This window comes from Choloepus didactylus, chromosome 13 (assembly GCF_015220235.1).
Source record: "Choloepus didactylus isolate mChoDid1 chromosome 13, mChoDid1.pri, whole genome shotgun sequence".
Classification (NCBI taxonomy): Eukaryota; Metazoa; Chordata; class Mammalia; order Pilosa; family Megalonychidae; genus Choloepus; species Choloepus didactylus.
The window spans coordinates 70,999,848-71,021,945 of NC_051319.1; the positions used below are offsets into that span (position 1 = coordinate 70,999,848).

Here is a 22,098-nt window from a genome sequence, read left to right on the forward strand (position 1 = left end):
CTTTCTTTCACACATACCTATAATTACATTAGATGTATTTAATGTCCTTTACATTTTAGCAGTCCTTTAGAATGGAAAATACAAGAGAGATAGTATAATAACAGTAAAATCTACAGGAGTTAATACTCTGTCTTCTTGATAGATTCTTAAACCTATCATCAGGCTCTTAAGTTAATAGTTCCTGTAAAAGCCCATGTGCAACATTTCAGGAAATATATCATTTCACCTTTTAAATCATACCTGAAAATAATTCAGTAAATAAATGTGATTGAGTTAATAATCAATCTTGATATACTTTCTAGAGGAGTAGAGTATGCCAAATCATATTTTCATGACATTGAACCTCAATAGATGTGTGGGGATAGAAAAGGATATCCAGAAAGAGGAAATCCAAAGAGAAGGATATGTTTAAAATGCAAGGAAAAAAATGTTCAAATGAGCAGTCAGTTGGAAAGACACTCCATGGAGTCTTTGGGTACAAAGCATAACCAGAGGAACAGTGTTTCAACAAACAGTTACTTAAGCCCCAACCCTGAGCTTCGTCTTCAGGATGATTGTGATGATGCCCTGGCATTCGCCAGCCGATGGAGAACCAGTGCCTAATATGTTTGCAGTGGAGCCATCCCTAGCCTCAGTCCCCACAGCTTTAAAATATACCAAAGCAACTGTAGGTTCTCTGAATTTCAAATGCTCTGACTGTGCAAGTAGAAATACTAATCCGGTATCAATGATGAGCACAGCCTAAGGAAACGTGTCTTAAGCTACCTAAAATGGAGGGTTTACCTTAGAAGGCAAAACATATATATAGCAGGATGAATGAGAAAAATAAAATTTATACGCTTATATACTATAGCCCTGAATATAAATCCATATAGTATAATAAAACTAACAAACATAATAATTAGAGTTAAACCTACACACACACACACACACACACACACACACACACACACACACACACACACACAGTGACTTCAGGACTTGAAACAGCAACATGAGAGAAATGGGTTGAGGGATACTGTGGGTGCAATCAGAAAGCCCTATGTAAAGGAAGAACATTCAGCGCATTGTGCCCACATGTCTGTTTCCCCATGTTATCAAACTTTTTCTTTTTTGCACATATTCTTTGACTTAGCAACTCCTTTGCTAAGAATTTTCCATATAGACATTCTCACATAATTTACGAACCATATGTATGCAGATGCTCATCATTGCAGCCTCGTTGATTACAACAAAAATTTGGCAACAGTCTATATATCCATTAACTAGTTATACAAATCATAGTTACATATAAATAAGTATATACAAAACATACACAAATCATATAGTCAAACTATGGAATTCTATAGCTTTTAAATGTTTGTGGAAACAGATGCTGATTAGAAAAATTTCTCCAAGTAAAGAAACACCATGCAGAAGAGTTATACTGTATGAATAAAGGATATGTACAAATATTCCATTTATACATGTAAATATTTTCTGGTAAGATATACAAGAAACAATTTATATGAGTTACGTTAGAGGAAAGGGCTTCCTGTGCTTGTGATTTTACCATGTCTATACATTACTTTTAATTTTATAAAATTATTAACAGTTTCAGAAAAGAAAACTCATAATCTTTTAATCCTTACAGTTCTTCAGTCCACCATATTGAGAATGATTTGATGCTATGTATGTAGGGAAAGGTTGTGAGGATGTTGTAGAGTTTCTGGGGAGGAGTTCAAGAGTTAAGATAGCTCAGTGTACAGAGTCAGATAGACTTGAGTTTGATTCCTGGATCTGCTGTCCAGATAAGTTAATGAACCCAATAAAATAATTCTTGGAAAGTTCTCAGCATAATGTTAGATACATTGTAGGGCTCTAAATAAATACTGGTTAGTCGTAGGAGATGAGAGAAATGGTTGGGTTTGAGAAATATTTATGAGGTTAAAATTAACAGAACTGAGGTTGATTGTGGTGAGAAAAATGGAGGTGTTAAGGAGGACTACCAGTTTATCTTCCAGGCAAGAGCAGATTTTATGGGTGGTGATGCTGAGATATTAGATGGGTAACACTGGAGGAGGGTAAAATTTGAGGGGGACAATTACAAATTCCATTGGACTATTTTAAGGTGTCCATAGAATAGTTAAATATCGGTGCCTAGTAGGCAGACCAGAGGAGAGGTATGGGCTGGAAATATAAATTTGGGGGTCATCAGCATCTAGATGGTGTTTCACTTTTTGAAAGTATAAGTGTGCCTGAGGAGAAGGGGTAGCATGACAAAGATGCAGCTCTGAGGAACTCCCACTTTTAAATGCATGCAAAAGATGAAACAGCTGCTAACAAAGGGGACTGAGAAGGGGTATTCAGGGGAGCAGAAGGAAAATTGTGAGAAACAAGAGAATATATTTTCAAGAATGTTGAATGAGATGGGGACTGAGTTATAGGGAGTTGTTGGGGCCTACCCTAGGTAGTGTCAATAGCATTCCAATAGCTCCTCCAATTTCTATATTAAAAACAAAACTCCTCAGTTTTCCCCCAAAGTATGTACCATTCTCAATTTCCTTTTTCTTAAAAAATGTCTATATCATTTCCCCAGCTGCCCAATCTAGAAGCTTCCCCTGGCACATCTTATTCTTATTCTTCTGTGCACTAATAGGATTTTGCTTCAGTTGCTGTTTAATCTGAATATAATACTAGAATTTCTTCTCGTTTTTTCACCAAGACTAGAATAACACTTTCTAAGTGCCTTTCTTGCCCACCGCCATACTCTTCCTTTCTCAGATCCATTCATTCACAAGGGTGACTCCAGCCCTCTTTTTCCGTAGCCTAAATACTTCCAGAAAGTCACCATTGGCTAAATTGCCAACTACCCACCACTCACTCAGCCATTGAGAGCTCTCAATATTCTGAACCTAACCTATTCACAATGGTTTCATCATTTTCATTAACTCAGTGTCCCCATTAAGCTCAGGCCTGAGCCGTGTGTTCTGCAATCTCATTGTCTTTGTATGTGCAGTTCTCTTGCCTAGAATGTGTTTCTTCCAGTTATCCAAATCCTCTGTGGACTGGTTCAAGTGCCAGGTTTTCCAAAGAGCTCCTTGGGTACTCACTGATTACATTAACTTCTCAGTTTCGTTAAGCATGTCTTAACTCCCTTTTACTTCATACAGGTATCTCTCTCAGGGACCAGAGCATTGCACTGCACATAGTAATTGTTTATTGAATAAATGACTGCTAAATTCTGACAGGATGAACCCATGTTTATTAAGAAGGGAGTGTTAACTTTTTTTTTTTTTTTTGGTCAGCAGGTGAGCAAAAAATTTGTATGAGAATAAATATTATATTTATTTTCTACTGTGGCATGGTCTATAACAACTAGGATGTTTCATATAAATTACTACAAAAGAATTAGTGACTAGTTTTTCTTTTCCCAGGAAAATGAAACTCACAAGTATAATGTTATATAAATATATGGCTCCCTTAGCCTTTTATGGTAACGTAAACCACTCGAAAATGTGATTTTTTTTCAGGGAATATACCCTCATTTGAATGTCACTGTATTTGAGCCAAAAAAGTCTTAAAGTTGAGCTTCATGAAAGCTGGCAGGCTCTTTCTGCATTCTCTTGAATCCATTTTGCTGGAATACCTGCCATCAGGTCAAATAGTAATTATCTAACCTTGAAGAAAAGCAATGGAGGGAAGCAAAGCACTCTTCAGAATTTTCTCTATGACCTAGTAAATACTTGGTTTATTTAGAGTTGAAATAAGTTAAAGGTTATATAACTTATGTACACAGCTATTTAACTCTCTCAGTGCTATTTTAGATCAAAGCATTTATCTATTTAAAAATAAAAAAGAACACTTCTCTAGCATGGCCGTGGAAGGATCCAGTCCATTTTCAACAGAAAATTGTTGGATGAGACATGGAAAATATTTTATTTGAAAAGGAAATTTAATCACTACCATTCCAAAAAGTTCTTTCTGGTGGGAAGATGTTTCACAATGATAAAACAGAAATGTCTTGATAGACTTTTTTCCCCATTGCAACACTCCGTGATTCATCGGCTGAACTCTGGCAGAATTGCAAATGTGCTCAAAACTTTGCATTTATTAATTGCTTCTTAATGCAAATTGTTGGTTTTTTTATTCCATTTTTGTGGTGAGCAATGTATTCTTTGATGTAAAAAAATATTTTTCTGGATTATTTTGATGGTCCTTTCATAACATTTATTCACTTATTTGGAAATCATTCATAGCAATCTGTTTGGTTTTGCCACACACTTTTCCTTAATTTCTATAACTATATGCAAACATTTTCATCTAAGAGTCAAAAATAGTTTGAAGTGTAGAACCCAAAAAAATGAATTAATTAAACACAGACAGAAAACCCCAAAGTCAGAATGAGTTCAATTCCAAATAACCAGGTGTTAAATAAGGCAGACGAAACCACTTTAAAAAGATGTTGAAACACTGACCAAAATAAATAGCCAATCTTAAAAAAGAAAATCTAACTTTTGTTCCTTAGTATGCTTGTTTCACACTCACTTTATTAAAAAGTTGAGAGATAGAGCTGCCAAACGTATACATAAATGAACAGGAATGCTGCACTAATAATTTCCAGCAGAAGTCATCGTTTAGTTTCCTGATGAGTTTCATTCTTCATTCTGAATGCTACTTCATTCTTGTTAAACCACTTTTGAGTAATCCATTTATTCTTGAAGACAAATTATCCAAGTAAATGCTGTTAACAATGTTTCAGATTGGGGCTTATTATTATAGGTTATTTCAGGTTCTATAAGATTGTCTATTATTTTGGCCAAAAAAATTTTTTGAACTCTGTTTGCCAGTGACAATTTTCCCTTAATTTCGGAATTCCTATTTCTCACAGAGGCCAGCTGGAAATGAATAAAGCATTACAGAGCCTTCCTTAGCTGTTGGCCTGGAGAACACACATTCTCTCCAAAATATATATCTTTGGCACAGTGTAGAAAGAAGGACTCTCGGGTAGTCTCTGTGCTGGCCAAGTGTAAGAATTATTATTTTTAACCCTTAAACACACTGAATTTTTTAAGGAGTTCAAAAGGAGACCATTGCCAACTTAGTTGATATTTATCATCCCACAAAACCTTAAGGAAATACCTTATAGTGATATTGTTACTACTGGGTGTCCTTCCTCTTTGGTAAAATCTTTAAGAGGATGTTTTATAGGATTTACAGCTTGAAGAGGTCTACAATTCCTTTAGGGTTGTATTTTAAATGCATAGATTAATATCTGTAAAATCACTGTTCTCTAGTTGATCATTGAACCTAATTCTACAGCTTACTTGTACCATAGTTTCCCATATGGTCCCCAAAGCTAGGTATTCTAAATTAGCAGAGTAACAAGTTACTTTGTAGTACCAAAATAGTGGCTGAAGAGCTGAAATGTAAAGTAGAAACTAACCTTTAGCCAAAAATTTTAAAGTTTGGCATTTAACCATGGAATCTTCATACTGAAAACTAGGTATAGAAGTCTTTTCAGCTCAATGTCCAAATTCATATTTTCCTTCAAATTATAACTTAATGGGCAAATACAGAATATTTTCTGTATCAATTGTTAATCAAATAAGTAGATTTAGTCATTTTTTTTCAATGTATATTTTCAAAATGATATGGTTAAGGTAAAATCCCGTATTGTCACTTCAGGAAATATCTCATTCTAATACTAAAATATGTAGTTCTTTTTCTTTTGAGTTATTTTATACCAAGAATCTGTCAAAGTTCCTAGCACAGGATTATTTTTTTTACTTCCTTTCATATTCATTTGGAGAAGCATTGAGAAACTTTTATTTCACAAAGGAAGAATTACATGACAATGTTACCTTTCAAACATAGCTGTTCATGTAAGTGACATACAGGAAGATAGCATAATTGATGATTTCTTGCTGGACAACAAGAGTGTAGGACATCAAAACTAGTATGCAAAATAGAACTATTGGCTCTGTGGAGTGAAGAAGTCACATAACAAGCAGAAGTCAGTGGAAAGAATGTGTGTCTCCTCTCTAAATAGGAGAGTCATCAAGTAGTATATATAGATTTTACATTTTTAAAGGGTTCTTGAGAGGAATTAAGTTGTCCGGAAGTGCATAGGTTACTTCTTGGTCAAGAAAACAGGGATGTTCTTTGAAGAACTGGACAGAGACATGATATTGGGCAAGTTATACAATGAGCAATTGTGGAAATGGCTACTTGTCATGTTCAATTACAGGAAGATAATTTTATACTTTGCAAAGGTATATTCAGTTGGCACTATGTACAAACTTAGACGGAGCTCTTGAAGTCATGGTGACTGCACTTCTCCCTCATTTTGGTAGTTTTTAAATATGTAGATTGCCATTTATTAGTGCTTGTAGCCCCTTTTCTTTGGATTAAACATGTTTTACTCATTTTAGTATATCAACAGAGCATATTTGCTTTTATCCACTAATATTTAGAAAATACTGACTTCAGAATAGTGGGATTCATGGATACTTTGAGGAAAATGCGTAACGATTATTTCTAAAATATATGGCCAACTGATATTTGACAAAGGGGCAAAGGCCGCTCAATTGGGGAAAGAACAGTCTCTTCAACAAATGGTGCTGGGAAAACTGGATCTCCATTTGCAAAAAAAAGGAGGACCCCTAACTCACATCTTATACAAAAATCAGCTCAAAATAGATGAAAGACTTAAATATAAAAGCCAGAACTATCAAACTCCTAGAAGAAAACATAGGGAAGCATCTTCAGGACTTTGTGTTAGGCAGTGGTTTCTTAGATTTTATACCCAAAGCAAATGCAATAAAAGAAAAATAGATAAATGGGACCTCATCAATATTCAGAACTTATGCACCTTAAAGGACTTTATCATGAAAGTAAAATGACAACCCTCACAATGGAAGAAAATATTTGGAAACCACATATCCAATAAAGGTTTAATATCCAGAATATATAAATAAATCCTTTAACTTAATGTCATAAAGACAAACAACCCAAGTAAAAAACGGGCAAAAGACTTGAATAGACATCTCTCCAAAGAAGATATACAAATAGCCAGAAAGCACCTGAAACGATGGTCAACGTCATTAGCCCTCAGGGAAATTCAAATCAAAACCACAGTGAACCGTTTCACACCCATTAGAATGGCTACATATTTTAAAAAAACAGGAAGTAAATGTTAGAGAGGACCTGGAGAGATAGGAATGCTCATTCATTGCTGGTGGCAGTGTAAAATCGTTCAGCTGCTGTGAAAGAAAATTTGGTGGTTCCTCAGAAAGCTAAGGAGAGAACTACCATATGACCCAGGAATCCCACTCCTAGGTATGTATACCCAAAAGAATTGAAAGCAGGGACTTGACCACTGATGTCCACAGCACATTAGTCACAACTGCCAAAAGATGGAAACAACCCAAGAGTCCATCAGCCAATGAATGGATAAACAAAATGTACTATAAACATAAAATGGAATATTATTCAGAAGTATAAAGGAAAGGAGTCCTGTTACCTACAACAACATGAATGAAACTGGATATCATGTTGAGTGAAGTTAGGTCACACACAAAAGGACAATATTGTATGATTTCATTGATTTGAAATAATTAGAATAAGCAAACTCAAAATCTAGAGTCAGAATCTAGAATAGAGGTTACCGCGGGACAGGGTGGGGACAGGGAATGGGAAATTAAGGCTTAAAATATACAAGGTTCCTATTTGGAATCATGAAAATGTATTGGTAATGGATGATGGTCCTGGTACCACTGCATTGTGAATGTAACTAAAAGCAGTGAAATATGTATCTAAAAGTGATTAAAAGGGGAAATATTAGATTGTGTATCTATATATGATAAAAGAATAAAAATTAAAAAAAATCCATGGAACTACACTACATAAACAGTGAACCCTAAGTTAAATCATGAACTATAGTACAATTATAAAAATGTGCTATCATCAATTGTAACAAATGTTCCACACCAATGGTATGGGAGTGGTTTGTGCATGATTGTTCTATAAACCCACAACTTCTCTAATAAAGAAAAATAAAATAAAGGAAAGAAAATAAAGAAAAAGTTAAGTCCTTATTAAAAAAAAAAAAAGATATGGAGTCTCTTTCCATAGAAAATAATAAAAATTTAGCAGGAGAGTGTACTCATATCTTATATGTAGCATTATAGCTATCAAAAACTTATTTATACCATTTTAACTACTTAAGACCTAATTAGTCTCAGTTCCTAAAAGACATGAGATTAAACTTGAAAAATTTAAGTTCCTTCATCAGACCACAGTTATTCACAGCACACACTTACTGCAATTTAACATACTGAAATCATGGCATCAGTAACATGCCTCAAAATAAACAGCCATTCTTGAGCAACTTCTGTAAGGTGTTCTCACATTTTTCAAAGTATTAGACCAAGATCTTAGCAAAGATTTGCATCAGTGCCATTAATAATATGATGTCAGGAATGAAACTTTATGTTCAGCTTTTTACTGCAACTTACATTTTGGACTCATCCATCTTTTGGGATGGAATGAAGGGATTCCACACCTTGCTTTGTCCAAGAGGTAGACTTCACAGCCATTCAGAGTTCTCTGCATCATTTGGTTTCTGTGATAATGTCACAGTTAAGATTTAAGTGTAGGGATTTTTTTTCCTTATGATTTTATATTTCTCCTCATTTGTTTGCTAAATTTAGGCCATTTCATACAACTGCCAAATCATTCTGGCGTCTTAGCCTTCCTTCATCAGTACTGACAAACTCTGCATTCTCAAGGCCATCTTCTATCTTAGTAACTAGAACATTCTAACAGTCCAAGTCTGTTTCTGTCCCTATATCATCCTTGGCCATTTCTTAGAAAAATATAAACACCTGAGTTAAGGAAAATGTCTCCTCTGCACTTCTAACAACCTACATGTTGCAGATACTTCCCCAGATATTTCCCTTTCAGGTAGGTTACTTAGACCAAATTTTCTTAAGTAAAATAAAGAGAGTTAGTTCTTAATACCTGGCATAAGAACGACAAAGCGGGAATAAAGTGTTAGATAATGGAAATGGTTATAAGGTTCAATCTCATTTTAAACAGGATAAAGTTGCCTTCTTGTTATGAAATTGATTTGCTAGTAATTGTATCCATGCTTCTCATTTACTAAAACATTTTCTCTAATCATTTTATTAATCTTAACTTTGAATTATTGAGAAAGTTTCCTTTATCATGTTTAGTGTTTGACGTGCAACTTACAGTGCAGATATAATTTAATATTGTCTTAGATATTGTCACTAATATCCCAGGGCAAGGAAGGATTTATTCCATCATAAGAGAAATCTATGGTGATGTTATCTAATATATTACTCATGGGTACCCAAGTGCAGGGAAGATTGTATTTTCTTAGGTAGGTTGAAATGATAAATATCATTAAGGCAAATTTTGCTTTCAGAGACTTTAGGGTTTATTTGGAGGGAGAGGTAGGTTTACCAATATCATTTTTCTTTGTGGCTTATTATCTCTGTCAGAAAATCTGCTTTTACCTTGAAATCATTGTGTGTGATTTTCTAAACTGTTTAAATTTATTCTAAAGCTTCCCTTTTACTCTAATAAACCCAAGAAACCAAGATTATGTTTCCTGTTCAGAATTAAAGATTTCTACTTTATGAAGTTGATTCATGGGGCCGTTTGTTTCAAAGGTTCTTTAGGGTAATATTAGTTGTTTGGGGAACAGAATGTTTATCAGACAATACAAGTCTGTCTTTTTAAAATGCCCTAGTCAGGAAATTTTCCTTTTAAAGGAAATATCAATGGCAAGTTATCTAGCATACACTGTTTTTCTTTACCAGTTGCTGGCAAATTGATTTTGACATTTTAACATTTGGTCTTTAGTGGAAGTCTATAGCACTGCCTTGTTTCAAATCTATTTTAAATATACATGGTACATGTGTGAAGAACAAGATTGGAAATGTTTTAAAAAGAAATACTGAAAGAAGAAAGACAACTGTGCTTGGCACATTGTAGGCTTCCAGTATATATCGGCCAAGTGAATGAGTGAAGGAAATAACTTCTATGAGCCTTATTCTTTCCATTTGTAAGATTATTAGGGTTATGAGGAAGATTAACATTCTGTGTAAAAGCATGTTAGACAATGCTTGGAATTTTATACAGTACATATATAATTTAATGTGCCTATTCTTCTGTGTTTATTATCTAATTACACAGATCTCTATCAGTAGATTTTCTAGGGACAGAGTGACCATATGGCCCAGTTAAACCCAGACTGCCCCAACCTATATACCTAGAGTCCTGGAATAATTATCAGCAACTTCTTTCCCAAGTTGCTGGATTTAGGTGATAAATTATATGATCACCCTATTTAAAGATGAATTATGTATGTGAGTTGCCTTAGGGTAAGAGTTTTTCTCATACCACCTAACCTGAGTTATAACAACACAAAACAAAAAATAAAAAGCACTTCTAATCCATCAAAGTTTGGATTAATAGTAAAATGGGAGGATTAGGGGTTAATTTGTCAAGACTGGAAACTAAAAGATTGATGACTATTTTAACATAAAGAGAAGTATTAGAAATCTTCTACTATCGAATAGTGCTCCAGGCTCTGAATTCAGTATATATGGGTTCAAATTCCATTTCCACCACTTCTTAGCTGTACAACTCTGGGAAATTTGTTTAACATCTTTGAGCCCTTATATTACCATTTGTCAAAAAGGGATAATAATAGTATTCATGGCTTCATATGAGGTTTTAAAAAATACAACTTCTTACACAGTTCCTGCACATAATAAATATGAATTAAGTGCTAGTTGCTGTTAGTATTGTACGGAGTAAAGGATTTCAGAAGAAGTATTATTGGCTTTCTTTGATCCTAAGGCAGCAAACAGTGGTTATATAGTAAAGATGACTTCTTAAAATATTCAACAATAAATTGGCTAAATGTGGATGAAAGTACCCACCTTCCATAGTGTTTAGTAATGTTTCTAACTCCTTCTAATTATGTCATGTTTTGTTAATGAAGTTTATTGAATAAAATACCAGATCCAAAATATAATTATTATCCACTGTTTTTATTTTCTGCACAGTACCATGAACATAATGGATCATCTATAAATATTTTAAAAACCAATAAATTATTGAATAATCTGAGATATTCAAGCAAAACATGATTTTGAGACTTTGTTTGGCAGAACTTCTGTATTACCATCGTTGGGTGACACAGTAAATAATTAATGAAATTCAAGTCTTTACTACTGTGTAGCTTCACCACTTAAAAATTGGCAAAGCACAGTATTTTTAAATAATTTGGAATTTTTAGCTTTCATGGAAATTTAGACCTAAAACTGTATCTATGATACACTGCAATGCTTTGCTTAAAAAAAAAGGAAAAATACATACCTGTTAAAAATAAGGTGCTACAGCCAATATTAGAATCCAGGTCTCCTAACTTCAAGTCCAGAATTATTTTGGCCTTTTCTTTTCATGCCTGTTTTTGATCATAGTGATATGATTTGAGAAAATATTCAATTATTTAGTATTGTCTTCCACAATAAAAGCAAGAATGTTTAGATGATACCTTGTGACTCTAATTGTTTCATTTCAAGTATCTGTTAATTTTTCACATTTTAACCAAATTATATTTTATAAAGGAAATAATTACTGATAAAAGTGTGATGGTTCTATTATTAAATTATCCCAATGAAAATTATATAGATTATATAGGGCTATCAGACTTAATATCATAATAAACCCATTCTATTACTTTGAAGAGCAGAAATGAAACTGTTTTAATCTGAATGAATTACAGAACTTCTACAATTTCCTGGAAAATATATTTCCAGGTTATGCCAAAATACTTAGAAAACTTAACTTGCATAACCTAACATTCTTTTTTTATTGTTTCCAGAATTTTTATGAAAGTCTGTATTCAGTCATTATCAGCAAAAATTATATATTTTGAACTACTGTGTATGTAGAGTTAATTTATTTTGTTTTCAATAAACCTGAAAAATGATGTATTACTTCAGTTTTATCAGGTCCTTTGGAGTTGATAATGATTAATTGGAAGTATCAAGAATAGTCTGTGGCTGATTACTGGGCTTATTTGAATATGATTGAGAACCTTCATCACCTCAAAATGAGTTAATCTGTTACAAAAAAATCTATTATATGTTAAAATCTAAATGATTAAATCAAGAATCCATAATCTATTTAAAAATGATTATTTTTTGGCATCTCAAATATTGTGATCACTTTCAACATCCACAGAAATTTTAGGAATAGATACCAAACTGGTTGTTTTTCACATAATCTTCACTCATTAAAACTTTTTAGTTTACTTATTTTGAATTTTCCTGAAAATATTTTTCTAAGAAACATAGTGTCTCTTTTATATAATTATTTCTATGCTATAGAGTGTTATTAAGATTTTCAAGGAAGAACAGCCACGTCAAATATGTTCTTATAATAATTTTGGATTATGAGAAAACTTGAAGAATTATTGACTTTAAATCCTAGAAATTAAACTGAACTTGAAACATGCAAATTCAGTAGATGTTAAAGAGGAAAAATCAGTTTTAAAGGGATGTGACATCCCACCTGTCCTTTAATCTATTTTCAGGAAGCTAAGATTTCATCATATAAAAAAGAGTATTATCCAGAAATATTTGCAAAATAAAATTTAGAAAGATCAGTTATCTGTAAGGCAGACCTATTTTAATTATATACACATAAAATTATGTTAGTTTGTCAGTAAGATAATCTCATACCTGAAATGTGGGTTTTCTTAGTGAACATAACATGCCAAATAGCCTAATTCACCATCTAGCTGAGGAGACAAATTATATACCTTAAAAGATGTTATTCAAATTCTTACATAAAAGATGTTATTCAAATTCTTATATTTCCAATAATGTTGAATAGAGAAAAAATAATTTTGACCAGTAGTTTACAAAGTTGGGCTGCCCAGCAAAATCACATAAGTATTGTTTAAATACTGCAAATTCCCAGACCTGACCTCAGTTTATTGACTTGGAAACTCTAGCCTTTAAAATATTTGTCTCCAAATGATTCTGAGGTGTAGCCTCAGGTATATGGATATATGATTTTAAACCACAAATGTTGCATAAATATGTGTAGGTGTTGGGATGATCATGCAAGACTTCACAGAGGAGAAAAACCTGAGCTTGTGTTTAAAAAGGGGCAAGGTGTCGTGGACAGGGTTAATACAAGAGCCCACTGTAGAAGAGGGAATGTAAATGCTGTGGACATGATGAGCCAGTTTATAACAAAATAAATGATTCCTGAAGGGGAGTGGTGGGAAATAGGTTTGGAGGGGTAGATAAATGCCAGCCTGGGGGTCCTGGGTTACCGAGCTTGATCTTGTAAGCAGTGGGGAACTCAATATCCAGAAGGTTTTAACCACAGAGATCATATATGTGAAACAATTTTGAAAGAATACATATCTAGTGTTAATATGTGGAGTTGATTAGAAGGCTGGGGACTGAAGACGTAGGGAACAATTTATACTATTGCAGTCGACGAGGCCAGAGAATGCTTCTTGTGGGAAGGAAAATAAGAAAAAAAATGGGACCATGATCCTGAAGGCTTGACACCAAAGAGGATGCAATCCTGAGAATGACTTGGTAAAATTCAGAATTTTTTTTTTAAATCCTATGTGTGCATATCTAAAAGGCAACAATCATTTCTTTAAAGAATTCGAAGGATGGTATTAATAATCCTTTAAGCTAAATCTTTACTGTACAGAAAATCATATGGCTAGTAAATAACCATTTTCAAAACCACAAGCACATTCCCTCTCTTAAATGTCATAAAATAATAATATTTTTCAATTAAAGCAGCATCAGCTTATTTGTTTTGCAAGTCAAATCTAGTGATACACATGAATCCAAAAGACTTCTCTGATAAAAGACCAGTGCACGTAAAATATGTTCTTCTTTACAAGATATCCTACAAATGAAGACAAACTATATTTAGCTGGAATGCAAGGGATCCATTAAAAGGCCTTTTGATTAGTAAAATCCAGGTAATCAAATATTTTTGTTAGTACCGTGGTCTTAGTTTGCTGGGGCTGCCATAACAAAGCACCACAAACTGGATGGCATAAAACAACAGAAATTTATTGTTTCACAGTTCTGGAATCTAGAAGTTTGATATCAAGGTGTTGGCAATGCCATGTTCTATCTGAAGCCTGTAGGAGAGAATCTTCCCTTGCCCCTTCTAGATTCTGGAGTTCGTGGCAATCCTTGGTATTCCTTGGCTTGTAGACAACATGTCTGCCTGTCTCTACGTGGCCTTCTTTCTTGCCTCCATCTTCACATGTCGTTACTCCTTGTGTCCTTGTCTCTCCTCTCTCCTTCTTATAGAATCATCGGTCATAATGGATTAGGTCCCCCTAACCCAGTCTGGCCTCATGTTATCTAATAACATCTGCAGCTACCCTATTTCCAAATAAAAGTCAAATTCACAGTCCCAGGAGTCAAACATGTCTTTCTGGAAGACACAATCCAAACCATAACACACAGTATCAGGTGTCATCTAATCTGCAAAGAAATTGCAGATATTTCAGTAACTCAGGTTGATAAACCATCTAGATACTGTTGATAAATTTTTCAACATGACCAAAGCAAAACAAAGCTCTGCAATTGTGTATAAACTGGCTTTTGTACAACCAAGGACTAAATTGAAGAATGATAAATCTATTATTTGCAAACCAGGTATTAGAACTTTGAAAACTACATCTGCCTTAGCGTATTACTGCTTTCATTCACCGTTTTATGTACTTTCTTTCCATTCAAGTCATACTCTCCAACCTTCTTTATCCTCCTTTCCTCTCCTATCTCCTTCATCACCCAGAGCAGTCTGCTTTAGGTCAGCAAAGCTTCTGAATAACATTGTGCTCAAATATTAGCAGCAGTGTTTCTGACCCCTGTTTTGAATCAAATCTGGATGTTGTGACTTCTGTTTAATTTTAAGAAAATAGAGAGGGAAGGTGGCTTGTAGCCTAGATAAAGACAACAGCAAAAAGGCCTTTTAACAAAGATTTTATCTTTCCTAGTGCTCAGTTACCTGTGGCAAAGGAATGCAGTCCCGTGTTATCCAGTGCATGCATAAGATCACAGGAAGACATGGAAATGAGTGTTTTTCTTCAGAAAAACCTGCAGCCTACAGGCCATGCCACCTTCAGCCCTGTAATGAGAAGATTAATGTAAATACAATAACATCGCCCAGGCTGGGTAAGCAGACCAAAAGGCAATGCTTAAGAAACATAGAAATGCTCCCGTTTTTTTTTTTTTCTATTTCGCATATGACTTTCAGGCTTGGGAGTTATAAACTTATACTAATTAGTTTGGCTCCAACTAAATCAGCTCTATTTAAATATAGTTTAGAACAAATGGTCATAGTGGTAAAAAATCTTAGAGACTAAGCTTCTCTGGTCCCTGAAGATCTCTTTCTACTCAGAACCAGGTCCTGGGAAAAACAATGCTGTACCACCCAAAATTATCTTAAAGAGGATAGAAGGGTGTAGGATGTTTTGGGTTCCAACTCTGTCCAAAGACACACTGTAAATTAAGTGGAAAGGTGAAATTGTAGCATAAGCCTCAGAACCCCCCACCCCATTGTTGATAGCCTTCTTTGTGATCCTGAGTACATACGATCACTGAAAAGACCTAGAGTAAAATATAATTTTCGAGAAGAATAGGTGTATGGGTAGACACCCCTGAGCAAGAGATACCTTTTGCTTTATCTCTAAGAATATAATATTTTAAAAAAGAAAACATATTTATATTTACATAGATTTTTATGTTATGGAATACTTCCACACATGTTCTCAATTACTATTATTTAATCCAATCTACCATCAAGAAGTAGAGTATGTACTTTAAGTAGATATAGTCTATACTTTCTTAACAAGTACTAATGAATTAACTTTTAATTCTGTGGTAATTAGGGGCTTTTAACAAAGTTCCTACCTGGCTGTGAGTGGGTTAATACATGTTTATCACCATCAGTTTTAATTTGTTTGTATAACCCAGAGGGGAACAAATTGAATCAAACAGAAAAATATTACCAAAATGCAAGGAGCTAGATTGTGATAGGTACTTTTCCGGTCATAAGATTCCGTCAAATGGAAAAGTTTGGTTTTTCATGGCAACAAAACAAAAATGCTCTTTTTTAGCCAAATAATTAACATTTCAAAGAGGCAATAAATTCAAATAGAATAAGACTTAATTAAGACAAAAAGTTAAGCAATCCCAGAGCAGATGCACCAAATCCATGTAATCAAAACAACATAATCCCTTTCTCCATCAATTATTTAGAGTCCTTGATGTATCATGTGGAAGAAAAAAATGGACTAAAAAAAAAAACAGTTTCATTAAAATGGCATTTTCTCTTTTTATAAATCCGTGAAGGTATACCACAAAACACAGAAGCATAATAGTTATAAAATCTAATTTTAAGTAAAATAATGAAACATTTTGGAATAGGGGCAAAAGATGTAATTGTCACATGACTTTATTATTACAAAGTAGAACACACTATCTCTTCTGAAAAGCAAGGGCCAGATCTACATGGCCAAGTTTTCTATAAGTTCTAATTTCAAACACTTTAGTTATTGTTATAAATTTCAGTCACTTGTGATGATCAATCTTGATTTTAAAGATGCCTAAAATCACTATCCCCAGCTACTCCACCTTGTCCTGTCCACAATCCAGGAAACTTAGATGTGAAATAAAGGGTGCGAATATTTTTGTTTTGCTGTTTCGTATGTAATTTCATCCATGGCTATTCTTATTAATTTGTATTTCCCTTAAGGTGGTTATACTGAACACATTTATTTTTCATTTTAATCTTCTTTGTTAAAATCCAAAAGAAGCTTAAATGAAAACTATAAAATTGAACCTTAAAAGTGATTTGCAATACCATTGAATTAGGTAAATCCATTTTTAATAAGCCTAAAAATACTCATACATTAGAATGTTATTCATTCACTTAACTCCTTTATTATAGGGTGTGTTTGTGTATGCGTGTCTGTGAGTGTGTGTATGTGTGTGAGAGCGTTAATTATTTCCTCTGCTGCATCACAATATCAGAGTGTGTCTTTTAAGTTTCAAAAGGTAATTTGAATGCATCAAAGCAAATGTACAAAATCATCCCCCTCCACTCAAATGGTTTCAATATGTTCCCATAGGATAGCTGCATGCATTGAATTCTCTGTGTTCTCTTTCCCAGCTGCTTTGACTTTCAAGTGCCTGGGAGATCAGTGGCCTGTGTACTGCCGAGTGATACGCGAGAAGAACCTGTGTCAGGACATGCGGTGGTATCAGCGCTGCTGTGAAACCTGCAGGGACTTCTATGCCCAAAAGTTGCAGCAGAAGAGTTGACCTCTAGCAGGCTGGCCGACCGACCACTCCTTACAATCACATTATTTATAAACACACACACTAGCATGTTTTTCAGACCAAATATTATCAGATTTCATATAATTTAATCAAATTAATTTATTTTTTTCTTTGCCTACCAAACATCCAATGTGGTGTTTGTTTTGGTTATAAAAACATTTTGGTTTATTCTATATGGCTTCATAAATAATTTTATATGAATAAGTTGAATCCAGTTACCAGAATAAAAGGAAAAAGGAAAAATAAAAACAGGATCATTAGACTAAAAATTTTTTTAAGCTAAGGTGCTACTCTCTCTCCACCAACACCATAGAGTTATATCCATAATGTATACTTCCTTAGAATAATAGTTTAGTCATATATGGAGGAATTTTTTTTTTTTTTTTTTTTTTTTTTGGTGTGCTGATGCAGAATTAGCATAGTTGCTGTAATCTGTGGAGACATAACAAACCTCATAGTGTTGGAGAGGATCTTAGAGACTGTATTATGAATTTGGTTCAGAATTAGAAACATCCATAGGGAAAATTCTACTGTAGCTGTAACCTTATTTTAATAATGGAAAAATCAAGTACATGAACATGTACTTGAACACAAGTATTCTAACAATGAAACACTGTAAAGATTTACACTGAATCACCATTGCACTGTTGGTAGTATAGAGAAACCATCATAGAAATGGTAACATCTTACAAAAATGTATATTATTTTAACATGTTTTCATTAGATTTTAGTTTTTGTAAAATATTTTGAACAAAAAAAGCATTGATCCATCCATTTCCTTGTATCTTTTCTGCAGGGTTTTGAAAGACTATAATATTTATCCTCACAAATCACCATGAAAGAATTTGCTAGACACGTTTCTGCCTTTTCTCCAGGAACAGGGGGATATAAAGCTTGTAATACTGTGGTAGTTTCATTGTGCTCTTTCTTTTTAAAAATTAGAAAAGTTTTACAATTCTGTGAAACGTTAAAAAGCCAGCTTAAAATTTTTCTTGTGAAAAAATGTTGTACATGATTCACATGATTTCTTAAATTTTTCAATAAAATATTTGAAACTTTCTATTAGGAGACAATTCTTCATAGGTCTCTCACATTTTCACATGTCTTGTAAGCAAAGGCATTGACTACTTTTGTTCCACACTGTCTATAAAAGGATGTTTGCAGAGAGAATCACTTTGCAAGATAGAGTGTCTCTCTGGAGAAAAGGGTAGGTGTGCTTTCTCCCCATTAAAAAAGTTTCAGGTTCCTAAATTCAGGGTCCCTCTCCTGTGACACAATCCACTACACATGCAGATATCACCTGTCCCTCTTTGTGTTACCTTATGGGAATTGGGGCTCAGTCAACCAGTGCAAGAAAATTCTGATTCTCTGGCTACTGCTATTGTAAGTAATAAAGTCTTTTGTCCCTGACCTAGGAGTCTTGTGTTTTCTGCCCTCAAACTATGGCTGTCTAACTTTAATAGCTTGCAATTTGGGTAAAACAACAAACCCTTCACTCTTCTTGACACTTCCCTTGTTAATATTTTTCACTTTCCTTTTAATAAATGTGTTTTAATATGAGGAACATTTTGTTTTTAGATTATCCCTTTACCATGTTCATCTTATAATTTAATTACTGAGATATAAGATTAACCAATATCAGCATATCCAATGTTAGAAAATAGGGGAATGATAGAGTGAAAAAATGAAAAAGAATAGGTTAAAAAATATAAAGAAATCCTCGTAATCACTGTGCTGTCTGTTTCTGCAGCTGGTCCATGACCTTGCCTAGTATTTATAACCTGCCCTTTTCACTAGCCATCCATTTTTCCTTTGCCTTTAACAAGCACCTCATGGTTCCTTGCCTGGTTAGGTGACCCCAACTTTCATTCCTGAAGGACACATACCATTGGCTATCCTGTATGTGTTGGGTTGTTGTAGTTTTCCGTGAATAATCTCCATTTCTGCCATGATGGACTCTACTCATGCGCCCATTGGGCAAAGGCAAAAGTGGCTATTGAAATAGACTGGCCGACATCCAAAGAACATATCATCTTATCCATTCCTGAGGGTGCCCTTTGGTAAGCAGTTAACTGGGATATTTTCACATTCTATACCATTAAAGGTGGTCCATTCCCACATACCTTTTTTCCCAAAACTTCCTAGGCACCAGTTTTCAAATCATGTTCCTTCCAAATCCCTGACCATCCTACCAATCCATTAGCCGTGGCCCATCAATTAGGACAGATCCATACCTCTGGTAATTTCTCTTTCCAGACAAAATGAACAGCTAGGTGCTCTATTTGAAGTCTTGCTAACTGAGAGGATCCTCCTTACTACTCTACTTCAAGGGCCCCTCAGTGGGGTTGCAGAGCTCCTGTTATCCACTTTGGTGATGCTAGCATATTGTGAAATGACATTGGTAAAACAGAACCACGTATTTCCTATTTCAGTCATCTGCATCTTGTCACAAGGAATGCTCCATGAGTCCTTAAGGTGTGATTTGAGAGAGAGAGAGAGAGAGAAAGAGAGCAATGTAACAGTAGTAGGATCAACTTGCTCATGCAATTCATTCATGCCTTCAAGATGTGCTCAAGCCTAATGCTATACACTTGATGGTGGAGTACAGGTAACCTTATAGTGTGGTGGATCAGATATCATGCAATTTATAATGGTTAGCCTAGGTTGCAGGATAACAGCAGCCCATGGTCAAGCATTCAGTCTTTACTAAGACCAGTAGCAAACTGTAAGCTGCTTCTCGGACAAAAATAATTCTTTTCAGAGAATGACACAGCTTTGCTCCAAAACCCTACATTTCTCACTGTGATTCACCAATAGGTGCCCACCAAATGTTCCATATAGGATCCTTATCTGCCACTGATCCTTCAGGCACCATCACATCTGTGTCATACAGTTCAACTGACAGATCAGCTTCAATTGCATCCTCAACCTAGTGCAGACTCCCTTCTTTCTCTGTGTATTACAAAAAAAAAAAAAAAAAAAAAAAAAAAAAAAATGGAAGTCTTTAGGGTTACTCAGAGTAGGAGTCTCACCTGAGGAACTTATGATCAAAGAGGCCCACCCTACATTGTGTTTTCTTCTTGGTTAGGAAGATCCAGAGACAAGAACTTGTCCTTCACCTTAGAAGGCATATAACAACATGTCACTGGAATCCTGTAAATTTCATGAAAGTGTGAATTTCCAGAAGGTTTGAGGGATTTAATTTCCACCTGCTGCCATACATGTATCTTACCAAAGTATCCCTGGTAGCTACAACTTCCTGTTCACCGGGTCCAATTAGCACGATATTAGTGTATTACAGCAGTATGATATTGCATGCAATATAAGGGAGATCAAGGACCCTGTGGGTTAGAGAGTTGATATATCCCTAAGGTAAGATAATGAAGATAATTTCTAGCTGTGCCAGGTGAAAGCAAACTGCTACTGATAGTCTTTACTAACACACTTATTTTTAAAACATTGCTAAATCAATAGCTGCATACTGGTGCCAGGAGGTACATTAATTTGCTCCAGCAACAAAATCATATCTGGAACACTTGCATTGGAGCCACCATCTCATTAAGTTTATAATAATACAACGTAATTCTCCCAAACCCATCTGTCTTCTGCATAAAACAGATAAACAAAAAGAATTGTCATTTACCACCCTTGCATTCTTCAAATCCTGAGTGGTAGAAGTAATTTCTGAAATCCCTCCAGGAATGGTGCATTGAGTTAGTTTCCAATTTTAGTATGTAGAGGCAGTCCTAGGGGCATCCACTGTGCATTACAACCATGATACCCCTCATTCCACAGATCAAGGAACCACCAAGGACGAGAGGGGGTCCTGCCCATCTCTGTGCATATTCCAAAAAGCCTTCCAGAATTAGGGAAATAACTATGGAGTGGCATCAGGGAAACCTGTGGCCACTATGAGACAGATTCAAGCCAAAACTCTGACTTCCATAAGTTCTTACTTTGACTAGTGAACCACAGTGGCAATTTGGGTCTCCAGGAATTAGTATTAGTTCAGAGCCAGTAATTCCCCAAAAGTCAGATAATTTTCCCCTTCCCCAATATATAGTCAATAAATAGTCATCCTGGGAAATAGCCACAGTTCTCCCTTTAGGGATCACTCAGATGTAGAATTTTCAGTAGTGTAGCAGGATTCTTCCCCAAAGGATCCTGGCCTTCCCTTCATTAAATAAGATCTGGGTCTGCAGACCTACTCGAATCTGAAAATTGATGATCAAAGGAATGCAATTCATTATTGTGGTGATTCAACCAGTTTCTGTTCACCAAACCTAGTGCTTATACAAATCAAGTAAGACTTTAGTAGAATGCCCATCTATATCAGCCCTGGAGACTGCATGGTCAATCAGCCAATCCCCAAAAATTTGTAGGTCAGACTATTCCAACTACCACTTTGGCTCTGTTGCCATTTATGGTAACCATGTCCACCTGGTCTCTGGCAGTTAAATGCCACAATCTAGCACTAGCCCTTATGAAATCCCATCTTTCTCAAGAAACTCAAGGAATGGGGATAAAAACTAAAGGACAAATGGGGTGGGATGGGGGATGATTTGGGTATTCTTTTTTCACTTTTATTTTTTATTCTTGTTCTGGTTCTTTCTGATGTAAGGAAAATGTTCAGAGATAGATTGTGGTGATGAACGCATAACTGTGTTATCATACT

The 22,098-nt window shown here is 34.8% G+C and overlaps 1 protein-coding gene across 1 annotated transcript in view; it reads left to right on the forward strand.

Moving 5' to 3' along the window:
• ADAMTS19 (ADAM metallopeptidase with thrombospondin type 1 motif 19) overlaps positions 1-18,826 on the forward strand; it is a 274,154-nt gene extending 255,328 nt beyond the window's left edge. The window contains exons 22-23 of the mRNA XM_037802030.1: positions 15,077-15,254; positions 17,254-18,826. Coding sequence (XP_037657958.1) covers positions 15,077-15,254; positions 17,254-17,405 — 330 coding nt within the window. The 3' untranslated portion in view covers positions 17,406-18,826. The remainder of the gene's footprint in view (positions 1-15,076; positions 15,255-17,253) is intronic.
• The last annotated feature ends 3,272 nt before the right edge of the window (positions 18,827-22,098 follow it).